Source organism: Corvus brachyrhynchos, unplaced genomic scaffold (genome assembly GCF_000691975.1).
Source record: "Corvus brachyrhynchos isolate BGI_N302 unplaced genomic scaffold, ASM69197v1 scaffold3, whole genome shotgun sequence".
Classification (NCBI taxonomy): Eukaryota; Metazoa; Chordata; class Aves; order Passeriformes; family Corvidae; genus Corvus; species Corvus brachyrhynchos.
The window spans coordinates 12,715,115-12,732,240 of NW_008237619.1; the positions used below are offsets into that span (position 1 = coordinate 12,715,115).

The following is a 17,126-nucleotide window of genomic DNA, read 5'->3' on the forward strand; positions in this document are numbered from 1 at the left end:
TGTACGTGTTCCCTATTTGTCATTGTGCACAGGCTACCCCTCATATCAAAAATGTACTTTAACCTCTGTTCTTAGTTCATTCCAAAGAACCTAACAGTTTTAATGCTAGGGTTTGGGGGGTTTAGTTTTCAGGTTTTTTTTAAGGTATATGTGAAAAAAGTATGTAGAAAACCTCCTAAGACCTCTGTATCCAGGATGCAACCAGGTCATGTGGCTGGCTACAAACTGCCATGAACAACACAGAATCTGATCTTTCCAGGAGATGTTTATTTCTAACAGGGTAGTTACTTGACAGACTAATGAATTCCTCAAACTAAATGTTCTTACTGAAATTATTTTAGTCAAAAGGGAAATAAACTGCCTTTGCCATGTACAACACAAGCCCTGCTCTGTTCCACTGTGCCTAAGCAGCTATGCAGAGCTGTGCCATGTGCCACAGGGTAAGGCTGATTCACTATTAGAATCCACCAGCACATAAACCGAACTGCCTAACACACAGGTTTCTTTTTTGTCCCCTTTTTTTCCTTTTTCTTTTTTTTTTCTTGCAGAGGTTGCCTTTCAGAAATAGTGTCACTGCTATTCTGTGCTGACAGACCACTTGAGAACTATTTGTTTCTCTTTGGCTGAACTATCATACATCCCCACAAAAAGCCTACTGATGGTCTGACAGCCTTGGAGCTCCTATTCCAACCAGGGTAAGCACTCAGTACACTCTTCGTTCAAAAAGCAGCACTCTGTGAGATTTACTAAATGACTCCAACCAGAATACACATAACCTTTTCCTTCCTAATGTTACAGCCCTCAAAACAGTGGCACCAGAAGAGTCTTAGATTCCTGAAGCTAGGCGAGGGAAATGTTTAACACCAACATTGTCACAATGCCAGAAATTCACTGCCCTAAGCATGGCTGGTTGAGTCATGCAAGTACCCTTTTACCAGGTAAAGAAAAGATTTGGTACTTCCTTTTACAAAATACCTCAAAAAAGCGGTATTATTCACAGTTCTTCTGGGATAAAGGTGTAAAAGAGAGGTTGAACTCTCCTTCTGTTCTTTTTTCCTTCAAGCACCACCCTACCACAGCATGTCTGCTCATCTCTGAAGATGTGAGTAGGAGGTTAGAGCTGGTAGATGTTGCTAACCTAACTCTTCTAGCTGCCTCTTGGCTCCTCTTGGCTCCTCTGCTACTTAAAAATGGATTTCTAAACAAAGGAAGGGTCAAGTGGAGAGCCTGTAGCTTTCCCATTTAGTTTCGAGTTGTAAATGTGAAGCAAATTACTTCATGCCCTTCTCTTAGACGACAGCATCTCCTTGACTGCCTTTTCACGCGCAGTTACTCAGTGATTATGAGTTTTCTTAAGCTTTCTCACTCTGAGCTGTAAGAGGACATCCAGGTCGTGAGTCTCTTACACAAACACAAGGGCTAGAAATTACTCCTTCAGTGTACAACTACATTCTTAAGTAGACACAAGAAGCAAGGGTCTGTGGTTTTCAGAAAAAGAAAATTTAAAACCACAGACTATCCCAAGACTTCAAAGCTACAACTCATGCCAGCACTGCTCAGGGACTGACTTCACAAGAGGCAGTTTAAAACTACTTCTGTTAAGCTGCTGCCTCCTCCCAAGCTGAGCTCTGTCACTTGAGTCAGGGATGATCCTCAGCCACATCTCCTTGACAGGTGCACTCAGGTCCCAACAAGGACAGGCTGTTGAACCCTCAGCAGGGTTCGTCTTGTAGTAGGCTCTAGCTGGGTTTGGGACAAGAAAAAGCAGGAAAATGAGTGGAAAAGGTTTACTTCCTAAACAGAGAAATTCACATTCCAGGTGTGTTTCAAAAGTCAATTATCAGCAACATGTCCCATTTCACGTCTACTTCTTCAGCCAGTCATTTGAGAACTGTCCTTCTCTTCTGTCAGCAGCTCTTCTCCTCCACATTGCTTCTCATCTCAGACAACAGTATAGGGAACATAGTAACCAGAAGCATCAGGGGACACAGGACTCAGAGCCATCCCCTAGATAGCCTTTTTTTGCACCTTCTTTGTGCAGAGAACAGGGCTGCTCAAGCCTCTCAGATTCAGATCCTCCTACCACTCAGCAAGTAGAGAAGCACATGGTAAGAAACTAAGGCCTTTCAAAGGCCTGGCAACTCCCAGCAGCAGTGTTTTCCTTATTCCTTTTTTGCATACCTCACTCCAGCTCTGACCTGCCAAGACTTTTCAAGGCTCCTCTCTCACTCAGCAGTGGGCTACTCCACACCCCAGCTGATGCCTTTCACAGCTGGACCAGAGGGAAGACCTGTCAGAAAAGGCAAACTGATCCTGTTCCTTCTCTTCAGCAGCAGGAAAGGGACATAGGAAATATTTCTGGTGGGAACACATGATAGTATTTCAAGGGAGCTGGCTGCATCAAGATACAGCTGTCTTTATGTCCCTGACCCCTCCTCATCCACAAAAACAGACAAAAGAGGATGGAAATGAAAAGTGATAGAAGTGAAAAGGAGGCCAATGCAGCAGCTGAACTGAGGTTTAAATGCAGTGAGTTTTCCAACTTCTGCAGGTGCATTAACTGTGCCCTGGCAAGGTCTTCTTCAGGTTTTCTGCTAGTGTCTGAAGGTGTTGCTAAAGCAGAATTTGCTGCATTTTATAAGAACTGTAAGTAGAAATGACTTAAAACACAGTTTGTGACAGATTGTGGGTCTTTGACAACTTGCTCTCACCTAGAGTGGAAATGCTAAAGAAATATTTCCAAGATTCCTTAGCAAATATATAACTGGTGGAAACTGTAGATTTGGGTCATCGCATATCATTCTCTCCTAAAAAGAAAGCTCCCTACCCAAACTTATCAGAAGGTCCACGGTGGTTATCACCTTCTCCTGCTATTTAAGCTATAGATCAGATGGATTCAAAGATTTAACTCAGCTCAACTCAAAATGTTTTGCTCAGAAAAATGTTTCACACATAAAATATACTGATATTTTCAAACTGGCCCTAACCTTACCTGTCAATCCAGAGTACTAAAAAAGAACAACCTGTGATTTCAAGGACTGAGCTTACAATAGCATCTTGGCACTGAGTACTCTCCTCAGTAAACAACTGAGAAGATAAGCATTAAGTTTATAAGCACTTTGAACATTTAAAAATGGATTTGTTTTTCACATATTTGATCTACAAGAATCATTTAATTAGCACTTTGTCACATAAAGATTTTTATTATTTTTACAGTGAAATCCTGAAGTAGAATTCATTCCAGATTAAGACAAATATAGCAAAAACAAGTATGATAGCACAACAAATGTGGCTGAAGCCACATATTCTGTTCAATGTATACATTTTTAGACCATTTGTTCCTTCAAATCAAGACAAATTCAGATATTTTCTTCAGTCCTCATTTTTTCAAATGTAGGCCCAGATGACTGGGCAAACATAAAAGGATTCCAGTCAAGGATTGCTTTGGAATTCTTTTAAAACTGAAAGACACAGTAGCTGCAGTTGGAAAGAATACCTTCAACTTTGCAAGCAAAAGCAATTACGAGAAACCCTGTACTTTTTCTCATTTGTTACACTTGAAAGCATACTGTGTGCAAACCTGTGCAGTCGGTCTGTTTGTAAGGATTTTTCTTGCCAAAAAGAGACAAATAAAACCTTCATAAAAAGACAATGATATTTCAAGTTCATAGCAATAGTTTTGCTCAGCTACCACAAAAGATTTGCATCCTGTTAAATATTGGCACTTTTCTTCTTAATAAACACCACTCAGCTGTAAACAAAAAACCCTCAATGAACAACAATCAATTTCAGAGCAATACTTTGATGAGTTTTTAATGTATTGATAAAAGACCTATACTTAGTAACATGTTGTGTCTCAGCTAATATGCCAAAAACCAGATCTCTTTCCCACAGACTGAGAGGGGGACCTTCTTTTAAAATCTCACACCATCATTATCTAATATTCCTAAAGATAGTTTCACTCCAAATGATCTTATTGGTATCAGCAATCCCTGAGCTCTCTGCTGACACAGTCTCCCCTGACAAGAAGCAGAACAGCACTAAACCACAGCAGCAGGAGGTCAGACAAGGGTGCACGCAGTCTCACTGAAATGCCACTGGATCTCAGCTCCAGAGAGGAGGGAGGATCTGCAATGCTCTGGTGATTTGTTCCCTGTAAGCGAAATTCTTTCTTTACAAATCTGGGGAGACTTTTTTTTCCACAAACAGCTCTTCAAAGCATAGGCAACAAGGTTCCCCCTCCTCAACGACAGGTGATGCACTGAGATGGATCTGGCTGTTCTTTCTCTACAGGACTAATTTTTGGGTTCAGTTGCAGATAACATGGATATTATGCATCACACAGCTCATTCTCATTTCTCATATCCAGACCTACCTAATATCTGTAAATAACTTCCTCCACAGCAAGTCAGTTTCCACATGAATGGCAGTGGTTCCCAAGAATATGGTTACGGCCACAAACTGCAAGTTACCAACACGTGCCACTTTCTTTTGTTTACAGGGAAAGTTTGGTTCAGTGAGCAACAGCATGTTTCCCACAACAACTGAAAGCCCCCTAAAGATAACATTAATAATGAAGCCTGCTCTAATGAAGGTCTACCTGCTCTCTAGAGCAAACTGAAGTTGTGCAAATTATTTTTAAGCAGATGGCTTCATGTAGTTAACAGCAGCTTAATGAGGCAAATTAAAAACAGTTCATGATTTGCTAAACCCTCTCTGCTTTGTGCCTTAATTGTTCAATTGTCATTTCTTGGCAAGGAGCAAGAATAAAGAAAGAAGCCAGGCATTGTTTTAAAGACAGCACGTCATGTCAGGGCTGATGCTGTAGTCCCAACACCTGAGGGTGAGGCTTCCTGCTAGCCAGGAGCACACTGGGAGCGAGCCACTGCCCCTCCCTGACCGCAGGGCACATCCACCCGAGGCAGAAAGCTTCTGCATCCCTTACTGCACATGGAATAAAAAAGATGAAATACAATACTGAGCAGAAGTATGTTTAGTATGCATAGGCTGCCCTACGGGAAAGCAAGACGGTGAGATAACACTGGAGCAGTGCATAAGCACAAGCAGGTGGAGATGAGGATCGACTATGCCCACAGTATATTGAATTCACAAACTGCAACTACAACACTGATTCAGTGTTTTGAACTAGAGACAGAGAGAGAACAACTAAGCAAAAAAATAGTAATTTGGCTATTTGTAAATTCCAATCTTGGAACTGTAATAGTCACTTGTGACTTTAAAATAAAGTAGAACTCACTAAAACTTGTGCTATACTCAGTAGACTGGAAATGCCAAGATAAACAAATCACTGATTCATTTCAACCAAGAGTAGTAGTACAGAACTACTCGGCAACAAAAGAAGGAAGCAATAAAAAGGGAGGCTAATATTACTCAAGGATCACAAACTGACAAGTAATACGTCAGAGAAGAAGTTCAAGAGTGGAAAAGTTAAGCGACCAGGAGGGGGTAGCAAAGTGATTAAGCTAATGTTAACTTTCATTAAGAAACCCACACAGCCCATCACCATTAGTTGTTCTGGCCTGCACCAACTGGCCTTACACTGCAGGAGACCTCTTTCTCCGTGCAGGAAACTTTCAAAGAATTGTTTGTCTCTTTGTCTTCAGACTGGCTCTGATTAAATTTCAGTTCAATCTTTACTTCATGTAGTTGGGCTTACTGCTCCTCAGCTGCTCTAAATAGGTGCAAGCTCTCCTTCTAATCCTTTAATCCAGAAAGCTGAGGCCCTGGAAATTGCAGCTGTTGCAATTCACAGCAGAAATTCAACCTAAGGATGTCATAAGCCATAGTGGTTGGCTTAAAAGTGCAAATACTTGTAAACTAACTGCAGCAGAGGCAGCCCTGATAAAAGGAGGTGGAGGTGCAGTTTTAGTCAAATATAAACTATTTATCACTAAGGAACACATTACCAGCATGAGAATTTTTCTGAAAACAAGGTCTCACATAACAGAACTGCATTTGAAGAAAGTAAGTAAAGCATTTATCAGTTGGCAGGAAGCTGAACAGACACTGCTTCCCATTCTACAGCCTCGTGCCACAACAGAATCAAGCAACACGAAACACCTCGCTCTGCTCCTCCCAGCCTGGGGGTGCAGATCACGACTGCTCAGCACACACAGCTCTGGAGAACAGAGCAACTGAACTCTAAATACTCCAGATGGAGAAACTAGATGTGAATATTTTAACAAGGCTTGGAAAAATATGGATGGTTCTTGAGTTCCTTAACTGTACTCTTTGAAAAAACAAACTTTAATCTGAATAGAATCACATTCCATTTCTAGCTTCACTTAGAGATGGCTAAAGCATTTTTGTCAAAGTTGTTTAAAGAAATCCAAACAAAACAGCTTGAGGCAGACAGAATACTCCAGTTGGAAGAACTGAAGTCTGACAGCTACAAGAAACTGAAAACACAATCACTTAATGAAAAGCATTAAGCAATCTTAATTATAAGTGCTACCAGTTTCTCATAGAATAAGCAAAATGACTTCCTAGAACTGTAAGGACTATCAAACTAAAGATTAAAAATGGCTAAGCTTTCACAATTCAAGTGTGTCCAAAGACAACAAAAGTACTTTGAAACAGACCAGCAAGTATAACTACCTAACTAATACACATATTTAGGTAACTAATGTTCTCAGAATCAAAACACTTCTTCAGACTGAATGTAATTTATGATTCTATGATGTCAAAGGAGTATCCTAATTTGGTATCTACAACAGACTGCACTTTCACTCCCAGGAATTCACAGCTGGAAAAAACATTTTCTTTTTCTTTTTTTTTCTTTTTTTTTTTTGGTATTCAAACCTTCCTGAAACATCAAAACATTCCAGCTGTTATTTATAATTCTGGAAAGATTTAGGTCATCTCTCAGAAGACATGTTCAGGAATTAAACAACAATCAACTAAATACATCAAGTCCACATGCTAAAATTAGAAACACATTAAATCCTTACCTCAGTGTGTTTACTGAGAAGTGGTCTTTTATCACCTGAAGTTGTCTTTTCAAGATTATTACACTCGCCCACAGAGCCACCCAAATGAAGCACACCTGCCTCTCAGCCAAGTGTAGAGTCACTGTAAATCCCAACTGTGTGGGAAGCCTTAATGAAGCCACTGGGATTTGCAGTGGGTTGATGGGAAGTCACATGCATGTTTGTCTCTGATGACTTTTTTTTTACTTGACAAGGTGGCTGCAAAAAGCAGCTAAAAGGGATAACATCACCTGCTGCAAATGTGCCCACAACCCAAGGAGTCCCTTTTTAATAAGAGACCATACATAGGGGGATTGACAAGCTCTTAAGATCATTACACCCTTTAGTTTATTCACCTTAATATTCCTTGAAGAGCTCAATTCTCCTCTTGAAGATTAAAAAGAACATGAGAGAGGGAAACCTTTATTAGATTAAATCTAGTCCAACGCTCATCTGTACCAAATCAGCTGGCAAACCTACTGTCAACAACTTCACCCTCTCCCTTCAAGTTGTATAAAGACATGGCAGTTTATATATTTACATATGTATGGATGGATATATATCCCACATGGAAGCTGACAGTCAAAAGTGATTCCAAGAAGCAAGGAAAGACACTCCTCATTTTTGATGCACTTTTGGATTACACCACATGCAATATAAACCCAGGCTACTCTTCCTGTTTCTTTCTCCTAAACTTCAGTCTATGTATCTCTTATTTTTCTTCTCAAGACAGATGCCTGAAATGGCACACACAGCCACCTGAAGTTTTGATCACTCTGTAGGTGCTGGGAAATTGTGCTGATTGTAAGACTTGTTCAGCCCATGCTCTGTGACTGAGACGGAGCTACCACACTGTATGTGGACTGCATTCATCACCACCCCTCTCTTACTTCTGACCATATAGGTCATATGGGACCATATCTGCAAGATCACACAGATCTCCACGTTGAGATGGTATTTTAGCTTGCTGCTACAAGGATAGTCCAGCTTCCAATGGAACTTCAGGAAAAGAAGCCATTGGTAAGATACATTCAATGTTCACTGAACAGAGCTATAGACCCTCTCTTCTCAATGTCACCTAACTGGAAATGTTTCTCATGTGACCACCAACAGGTACATCGCCACGTAGAACGCAGAATATGAAGTCTCACGTACTGAAGACAGAATGAAAAGAAACATGTCAGATGTGACAATAGATGAGTCATCCAAATTTGCCAGTCGTCTAGAGAGCATTGATAGAAACACTCAGGTGCACAGCCTCCAACAAGTGATAGAGAAGGAATAAAATAAAAACAAGGAAGTTTAATAAGGCTGTAACAAGTTTGTAACTGGACTTTGATAGGCTTCCCTTTTGTAAGAAATAGTAAGTCAAGAATGGTTCAAAAATGCAGCTTTAGGCATATAATTATCAAAGAAATAATGAGATTCCACAGGAAATCAAACTCTAAAAACTCACAGAGCATGTGTCAAAGGATAATTTTTTACTCCCCAATCATTTTAAGTGAATGTCTTCAAAGCCATCAATGTAAACTTTCAGAAATATCAGGCAGTACCCTAAACATGTCCGATTTCTTTAATACAGGTGAATTTACTGAATTCACAGTGAGAAAAATAAATGGAAAAGCTGCTGTGGGACAAATTACAAATTCTGGATATTGATGCACTCCCCACCAAGATCATGCTCTAAGAGTACAGCTTGGTGGTACATCAAAATGAAATATTCATCTCTTTGCCCAGCTACGTATGCAAGCATTCTCAAAACCCAGTTATACCATATCCATATCCTTTCTTTAGGAACTATTTATAGACACTCCTTTTCAAATGCGTAATTCATATACATGTTTAACCTTCCAATAACACTAGAATCTTTAACACACTAAACAAAGCTTTTATTTGTTCACCTTTTTCAGCATCTTGCTCAGCAGACCAACAAAATGTCTTAAGTTTAGTCTTATAAAAGCATGTTCCCTGTAATGCACAGTTCTGTTGCATTTCGTAAAATAAAGTTTTAACAGATTATCTTGCTCTTGGCTTCTAATGAATAAACAAATTTGAATGCAGCTTTTTCTTGGAACACAGCTAATTACATTTGTACAAGGGTGCAAAGCAAAAGGGCAAGGGGAATTCCCCAGCAGAGATTACACAGATTATTTTCTATTCAAAACACATGCATGTTTCTAAAGACAGAACACCACAAAATAAATTGGAGAGTAAAATTAAGGACACCTGCCAAGATAGGAAAAAAAATGCAAAGAACCAACCCACCCCCCACCTCCTCATCTGCAACAGCAAGCCTACTGCTGGAAGCCAAGAAATAATGTTGTAATTTTATTTGTTCATAATGTGATAACCTGAAAGCAGATTTCAAATTGAAGAATCTACATAAATAAATGCTTACACCAATGGCCGAACTAACTATCACACACTAACTATCACATATCTCAAGTTCTATAAATGATGTTCCAAACACAAATTTAAAAAAGCAATTTACTTGCTAAATCGAATAACTGTGCAAAAATGCAGTCAGGTTGGGAACTACTCTACAAGTATTTTTACAATATGCAATTACTTTAATTCTGGACCATTTCTACTTAAGTGAGAGAAAATCTTTTCCTTGCACTGAAGGGGAAAAATAATCATCTGAGAGTTAAAGTATTAGAAATTCTTATTCACAAGTCCAAATAGCAAGTAGTTATCTGATGAGTTTTGGAAAATACTTTGGAATATACAGGGTTACTTGACTCAATTCCCTTTGCTGCTTCTTAGGTTCTGGATGTTTTGCCAGAACTTGACATTACGCTTCACAGTTTTATTTTTCCTGACTCATGGCATCGCTAGTTTCTTTAAAGAAGGTACAGGTATTAATAGACATAATTTAAGATACCCCTTGTGCTAAGCAAGGCATGTAATAAATAAATAAGGGTAGGAGAGAGAATGCAAAGTATCTTCATAGTTAAAGGAGATTATGAGCAGCTTCAGCTGGCAAAGACAGGTTTTCCAGTACTAGCATCTTTTCACTATCTCTAACTACATTATTAACCTGTTAATTTATGATACAATTACATTTTTATCTGAAATATTTATCTGCAGTATTTCTTTAATCTTTTGAAAGACTACTTCATTCTTCAGTATGATTCACTTCACCTTGCAATCTGCAAGGGTTTTCATCTCCCAGAGGCAGGTGTAAAGACTGAAAAGGTTTCTTGATTAATTTTAAAAATGAAAGGCCCAATAACTGATAAATAAATCAGTATCTGGAGTTCTATCTCTGTAGCACCCTTGAAAGCTTGCATTCAAGAGACCCACTCTCCCTATGGATCAGCTAGAGCTCACACTGTCAGGACAATACCCTTCAGCTAACATGCTGATTATTCTCAGTGTTCACATTCTCACACAGGGGATACGCAGAATGTGACAGCACCTTCCTCATCCAAAAGTGTCTGCAGATGATAGGGGCTGGTAGAGCTGGATGGTAGAGCTCAGGGGCTGATGGTGGGTCACAGGGCCCTAGGTTTATGCGCCAGTAACTGAAAACACCCGTGTGTGCTTGTTTTTCCCAGTGAATTTAATCCTGAGTGCATGTGTAGCTCATTAGCAAACTCCCAGCTGGACAGCAGGAGACCTGCATCAGAAACAACCCAAGCTCTGTGCTGATCGCTGCATAAGAGGTCCAGGGTGCAAGCACAGGTATTGGACAGACTGAGAGCCTTTGCTAATGTTTGAAGGGTCCATGAGCATGAGGAGACTTGTGAAGGGTGCAAGCCCCTGCATCTGTTTGACAGTGAACATAAGGAGGAAGATCAAAACCTGGCTATCTGTGGGTATGTTGCAGGTGAGTTGTGGCAGTACTACACAGGGGTGCTACAAAGGCAGGGCTGTTGGTGGCTGTCTGTGTGGGCAGCTGCAGCAGTGTCCTCTTAATGCATGTGTGCACCTCTCTGCAACGCGTCCTGAGCCTCGCCACAGCCAAACTGCAAACAGGAACTTCAGCAGTCACATCCATCAGACAGGGATGGAGAGACCTGGACTTGGCTGGGCTTCAAGAGCTGGGAAGGAGGAATCCCCAGGTCTTGGAGCCTACTGAATGCAGCAGTTTTCTTACCATCTTTAACTGTGTTACATATATTTACAACAAATTAATTTTCACTTTTCCTTTAAATTCTGAAAAGTAAATATAGACAGATGGTGCTATGTATTTGATACAATACCACATCACAAATGAAAATAGATAGGATGTATTGCTCATGGTTTGTCTATTACCTGCAAGAGTTTAAATTAAGCAGTTTGGTTAATTACTTAGCTCAGCCCAAGGGCATTAGCCTAAAACCAGCTGTACGGGCAGGCATAAAAAACCTGGAATACTTGCCCAGCATTTCCACTGATTTAATGACAGTAATTTAAAATCATTTTGGTTTTTTTTTCCATGTTTGAAAATTGCACCGTTTTAAAAGAAGTGTAAATCCAACACAAATAAATTAAATGCAGAGAAGCCTTCTACAAGTAGTATTTTAAAATCAAAAGTGCTTGGTTTAATTTAAGCAGTTATTGTTGAAAATTAAAGACCACCTGAAGAAAATGCAATATGCACATCCAACAAGGTATTTGCTTAGGTTTATTTAAAGGCCAGTCTCCAATACAAGCAACGGGGAAACAGAGGATGTAAGTTCCTCCCATTCAGCCACCTGGGTTGTGCCTCTACCTACTCTGTGCAGGACGCTGCAAGAAAGTGAGAACATCACCAGAAGGTGCTAAGGTAGTGCATGTAACAGGCTAAATACCTGTGTGAATCTTCTTACTGTCTTTAAAGGAAAGCTGTCACTTTGACCTGGAAGACACCATTTAAATTTAGTGCATTTAATACTCATATTACACGTGATCAGGATCACATTGTCAGTGAGTCCTTGTAAAGATGGTGACAGAGTGTCCCCCACCAGGCTTTTAACTTTGGCTACTTGCAAGTCTGATGGAGGGGCTTGTTTTCTGTAAAGAGACATGAATAAAGCACCAGAGAATAGACTGCAGCCTGAATGTTCATCACATCAGCATTTAGTGGTGACAAATTCAGTGTCTGCTGCTACATTCCTAATAGCGGTGCTCCACCCATGCACTGTAAATTCACATGCTAGCTTACTTCACAGCAACTTGTTACTGTGTAATAAACTAAGGTGTAGTAAACACATAAGATTAACACAGAATGACATTTCTGCTTGTTTTCTTGCATATGGAAGCCATATTTGGCCTAAACCCCAACTTTAGTTAAACTGACAACTCTCTTAGTAACCAATCCAGGTAACTCCATACGTAGCCCAGGTGCAGGAAATGAGATTTGAAGTCAAGAGTAATTAGAGTTCCCCTTCAGTAACATTATTATTTGCAAGAGATGTTGGAATCAGATGAAATTCAGTAGTTTATTCTCAGTGTTGGAAAGCAAAAAGGAAGAATGCCCAATTTACAGAAATGTGCAAACATGAGTGGCGTGCCCTGACTTTGCAATACTATACAGATTTGGCATTTCTTTTGTTATTGCTCTTCTAGTTGGTATGCTGATCTAACGTGTTTCCAAATGCAAATTAAATTTTCTCAACATATTTTAATTTTTTAAGAAATCACTTTCCTTCAGTTCAAATCAATTTCCATAATTCTGAAATCCCTGCTTTTAATCAACTTTCTGTTGTATCTGCTTAGGAGGCTTCTCTAGAAAGTACAGTTACTGCTTTTGAAAATAATCTAATTCGAAGTTCTGATGCTCACACCAAACCAACCACTCACCATGTGTAAACAAAAAGCTAACAAAGTCAACTGAAGGTTAATGTGAGAGGTTAGAAAATGCTTCCTGCCAGCTATTTTCCTTTCAGTCTTAGAGAAACTGAAACCCCAAACCAGAATTGTCATAAAGAACTTGTTCCTACTGGACCATCACCTTAGCCCATAAGTAAAAATGGAATCTGTCAACATTCCTGTGGGCATTATAGCTCTGCCTTCTAGGAAATGCCCCAGTGAGCTGACAAATCCTGAGCTGAACCCATTCAAAAGCTGTCATGACCCCTATGCTGTAATAATACCTGCACATTATAAGCTTAAACCCAAATATTTACCCATCATTTTCCTCCTCCTGAGTATAATGAACCCCTTTGCTGCTACACAGCATTAAGTGTCCAGTTGTATTACAAAGCACTTGGATTGGAAAGGATGGGGATTTAGCAATGACCAGTAAGCCATTCACCCAGCAGTTTTTAGGACTGGGGTTTACAGCATTCAAGAGGAAAGAAATGATGGGATGAAGTAGTAGTCCCTGCTCAGTCCTGCCTGCTGTGGCTTCAGACCCTGGCTGCTGCTGCCTCCTGAGGCAGGCAAAAAAAGAAAGGAAGTAATCTGTCACCAGAATCCTTCTGCAAGGGCTATGTCAAGTGCATTAAATGCAAATGAAAATTTTTATTAATTAAATTGTAATTACTTCAAAGACATGGCTATAGATTAATGTCACACCGACATAATGATTTGACTCATCTCTACAACTTGTTAAGAACCTGGAAGCAATGGTCACATCCTTCTTGATGAAATCATTATTACTAATTGACTGGTAAGTTACTTCACTGATTATAACTTTTCAGGGATGTGTAACAGAAACATTGACTGGTTTAAATGAAAAAGCCTGTCTTTCTAAGCTCCAGCAAAAGAACAAGTGAAGAAGATGGTCTGCATGTCTGAGGGCAGTGTCCCCAGCACATCATTCCCAGCAGTGAAACTGCAGAACGTGCTATTTATACTGAGATCAAAAGGCCTGCACTCTGATAAATCAAACCCCAGCAGAAATGACTCACTGGACCCTGCATCCTCACATCAGAAGGATGTCAACAAGGTTGCAGCATATCACATACACCACTCCCCTTCTCCTAACCCAAGAAGAGCACAGACCACATTTTGAGCATACATTTAAACAAGGCAAACCAGACAAGAAAAAGCAACATGGCCAAACATTCATGGAGGCTAAGACAGAAATATTCTGAGGTACAGAAAAACCCCATAACAATTGCTGATCCCCAAAAGGCTTGAAAGACCTTTACAAAAGCTAGCTCATCACCATTTAAGAACCCTGGATATGCAAAGAGGGCTGGGGGGTACATTGAACCAAATGTAAACGTAAAAGTACATTGAACCAAATGTACCTTTGGTTAAACCCCACAAAATTAGGGTGTGCCTAGGCTCCTTGTGCAAACAGCTCTGAGAAGGTATCAATATACCCTATCAAATATCAAGGTAGAAGGTATCAAGAATTTTCCACAAGGTTCTTTTTGCAAGTAGAGATCGATCCAGTTTACAGCCCTATGGGGCCACACCAAAGCCACAGAAACCGATGCTTTTCTTTTCTTCCATGATCTTGCAACAGGAATTTCCTTTAAATATTCAAGTTTACCTATCATCTTGTTAGAACAAAATTAAACAAAACAGCAACACTTCTAGAAGGGTACAATTCTTCTTCTATTCAAATAATGTACATTTTTTCTTTAAAAAAGAAAAAATTAAAAAGCAAAGACAAAATATACCTGCAGAGAAAACTTGACCTAAATGAATTCTTCTACTATATATTTTGTCTAATACTAAGAATCAACTGGTACTAATAGCATTAATTGCTCTGACTGCTAAGTTCACATCACCACTGATGTTTTTATTACTTTGAATAAAGGTACTCACCACTAGAATGGAAGGTACAGAAACAGAAAAAAACCCCACCACTAGAAAGATGCTATATTGCAGCTATATCACATAGTTCTTCAGCAGTGCATTTAGGTATGTATTTATGCCAGTTTATTTTATCTATTTCACACCCCTCATGATTTAGTGGGAATACTGTACAGATTAACAGAAAACCTAACTAGAATTGAACCAAAAAAAGTTTGAGGAGGGAAAAAATTGTTGAAAGCAAGAAAGAAAAGCAACACCAGAAAGGACAGAGTGAAGAGTTACTTGTATCTAGGCTAATAAAGTGTTCTGAAATAATGCTCAGAAACTATCTGCAGAAAGTACTTTGTCCAAGATAAGATGCATCGAACTAAAGGTCACAGCGAAGATGAGAAGGGCAGCCTTCCCAGAAGCTGAAAAAAGAAAAGTTATGCTTTGATACTCTTCCCATTGTCTCAGTCTTTCCAGTACAAAAGTATATAACAAGCCAAATACAATGCTCTTTGAAATTACCTTCTGAGAAGAACATAAAAGCCTTGCCTGCCCTTAATACCAACCATGGGACTCAAGCCAGTAACAGTGTAGGGGACTTCGACACGAGTCCTCTAGTGAATTGGGATGTTGTGTGTGAAGGCATCATCCTCACTCGACTCGCTTACACGTAGCAGAACACAATCTCTGCAAGGCAGAAAGAAATGCCTGCCTAAGCCTCAGCTATTCCATCTCATCTGTCCAGTGTTTCAGACCACGTGCTCCTTTACTGTAACTTCTTAAATTTTTGCAAATAGATTGACTGAAGAGTGATCTACCAGGGATACAACAGAGACATTTTCTCATCATTCCACCCAGGTTTGTGAAAGGAAATAGTGAATTACGGATTCCTGCTATCTAGTCCCCACAAAATCAGTATTAGATTTACAAATGCTTGTTTGTCCTAGTTGTAGCCAGAACAGGGTTCATTTTTTACAGTAGCTGGGAGGGGACATGGCCAGACCCTAATGTTATTCAATACCACCTCAGGTCATTGCCAGGGACAGGGAAAATGACTCTTCTCTCAGGAGAAGGGCATCCTTTCTGGTCATGGAGAAGAAAGTGGTTGGGAAGAACAGGTCTTCTATGTAAATAGTTTCTTTGTCTTATATGTTTTGTTATTAATATTGTTGCTGTTATTGTTCAGTTTCTTATCTCATTGCTGTTTCCAGCAAATTGTTCTTATCTCAACCAGTGATCATTGTTTTTTGTGCTTCCAACAGGAGGCAGGAGGAGGTGGAATGAGCGGCTGTGTGGTTTTAGGGGAACTAAATTGGAGACTACCATCCTAAGCCACAACATTGTTGCACTGGGAAAATCCTAGAAATACTATCAGAACATCTGAATCTGCATTTGGAACGTTATTTGCCCAGAAAAACCCCCCAAATCCCAACCACCAAATTCCAGGAAATAAATTTATGACTCATAAGCAGCACAGAAAAATTAAAAGCTCTATAAATTTGTATTTCTTTTTATCCTCAGAACTTAAGTCTCAGTTTATAATCCTAAACTTGAGTCCCAAATGTATTATCTTGCAAAATTCATTTAATAGTATGTTTGAGCTCCACCAAACTTCTGCAAAGTTAAACTTTTCACTGTATGTTTATTTTTAGTGATGAGAAGTATTTTATTCCCAAGAGATACTAATTCTGTGCATTGTTATTAGAAGAAAGCTGGAGAGGGACTTTTTACAAGGGCTTGTGGTGACAGGACAAGGGGAGATGGATTCAAACTGAAAGAGACTAGGTTAAAATTAGGTATTAGAAAGAAATTCTTTACTGTGGGGTGAGTGAGGAACAGGTTGCCCAGAGAAGTTGTGTATGCCCCATCCCTGAAAGTGTTCAAGGCTGGATTAGAGTCTTTGAGCAGCCTGATCCAGTGGAAGGTGTCCCTGCCCACAGCAGGAGGGTCAGAACTAGATGATCTTTACTGCCCCTTCCAACCCAAGCCATTCCATGATTCTATGAAACAGTCCCTAAAGAATGCTGGTGATATGTCAAATTAGACTACTTTTGATAAAACCAGCACAAGCAGATGGTTAGGAATACAAAAAAAAAAATCAATAGAAAAAATTGTTCCAAAGCAACAATATAAAATTGCCTTTTGAATAAATAACACCTGAGTATTTGTATTTGTGTATTTTCTTATTTCTGAATGCATTGTTAAATTTACCAGAAGAATTTGTCCCATCAATCCATTTGCCCATCTCAGATGGGTCATGATTCACTCAAAGATATAAGATGCTTTGGAGAGAATTTTGGCTTTAAAGATGGGATTAGACAAGTATTTCACAATGACTGCAATGACAGCTGTATTCATCTCCCTCACATATCAGATTCAAAGTCAGAAGCAGATTCTCAGTTTGCAAGCCAGAACATGTTCTCCTGGATATTTAGAGCCAGCCACTGAAGTCCCCAAAACCTATCA

General features: G+C 39.6%; 1 protein-coding gene across 1 annotated transcript in view; it reads right to left on the reverse strand.

The window, feature by feature from the left end:
• Window positions 1-17,126, reverse strand: part of MAN1A2 (mannosidase alpha class 1A member 2) — a 138,714-nt gene that overhangs the window by 28,288 nt on the left and 93,300 nt on the right. Inside the window, exon 10 of the mRNA XM_017731655.1 lies at window positions 15,946-15,955. Within this exon, the coding sequence (XP_017587144.1) occupies window positions 15,946-15,955 (10 nt within the window). The remainder of the gene's footprint in view (window positions 1-15,945; window positions 15,956-17,126) is intronic.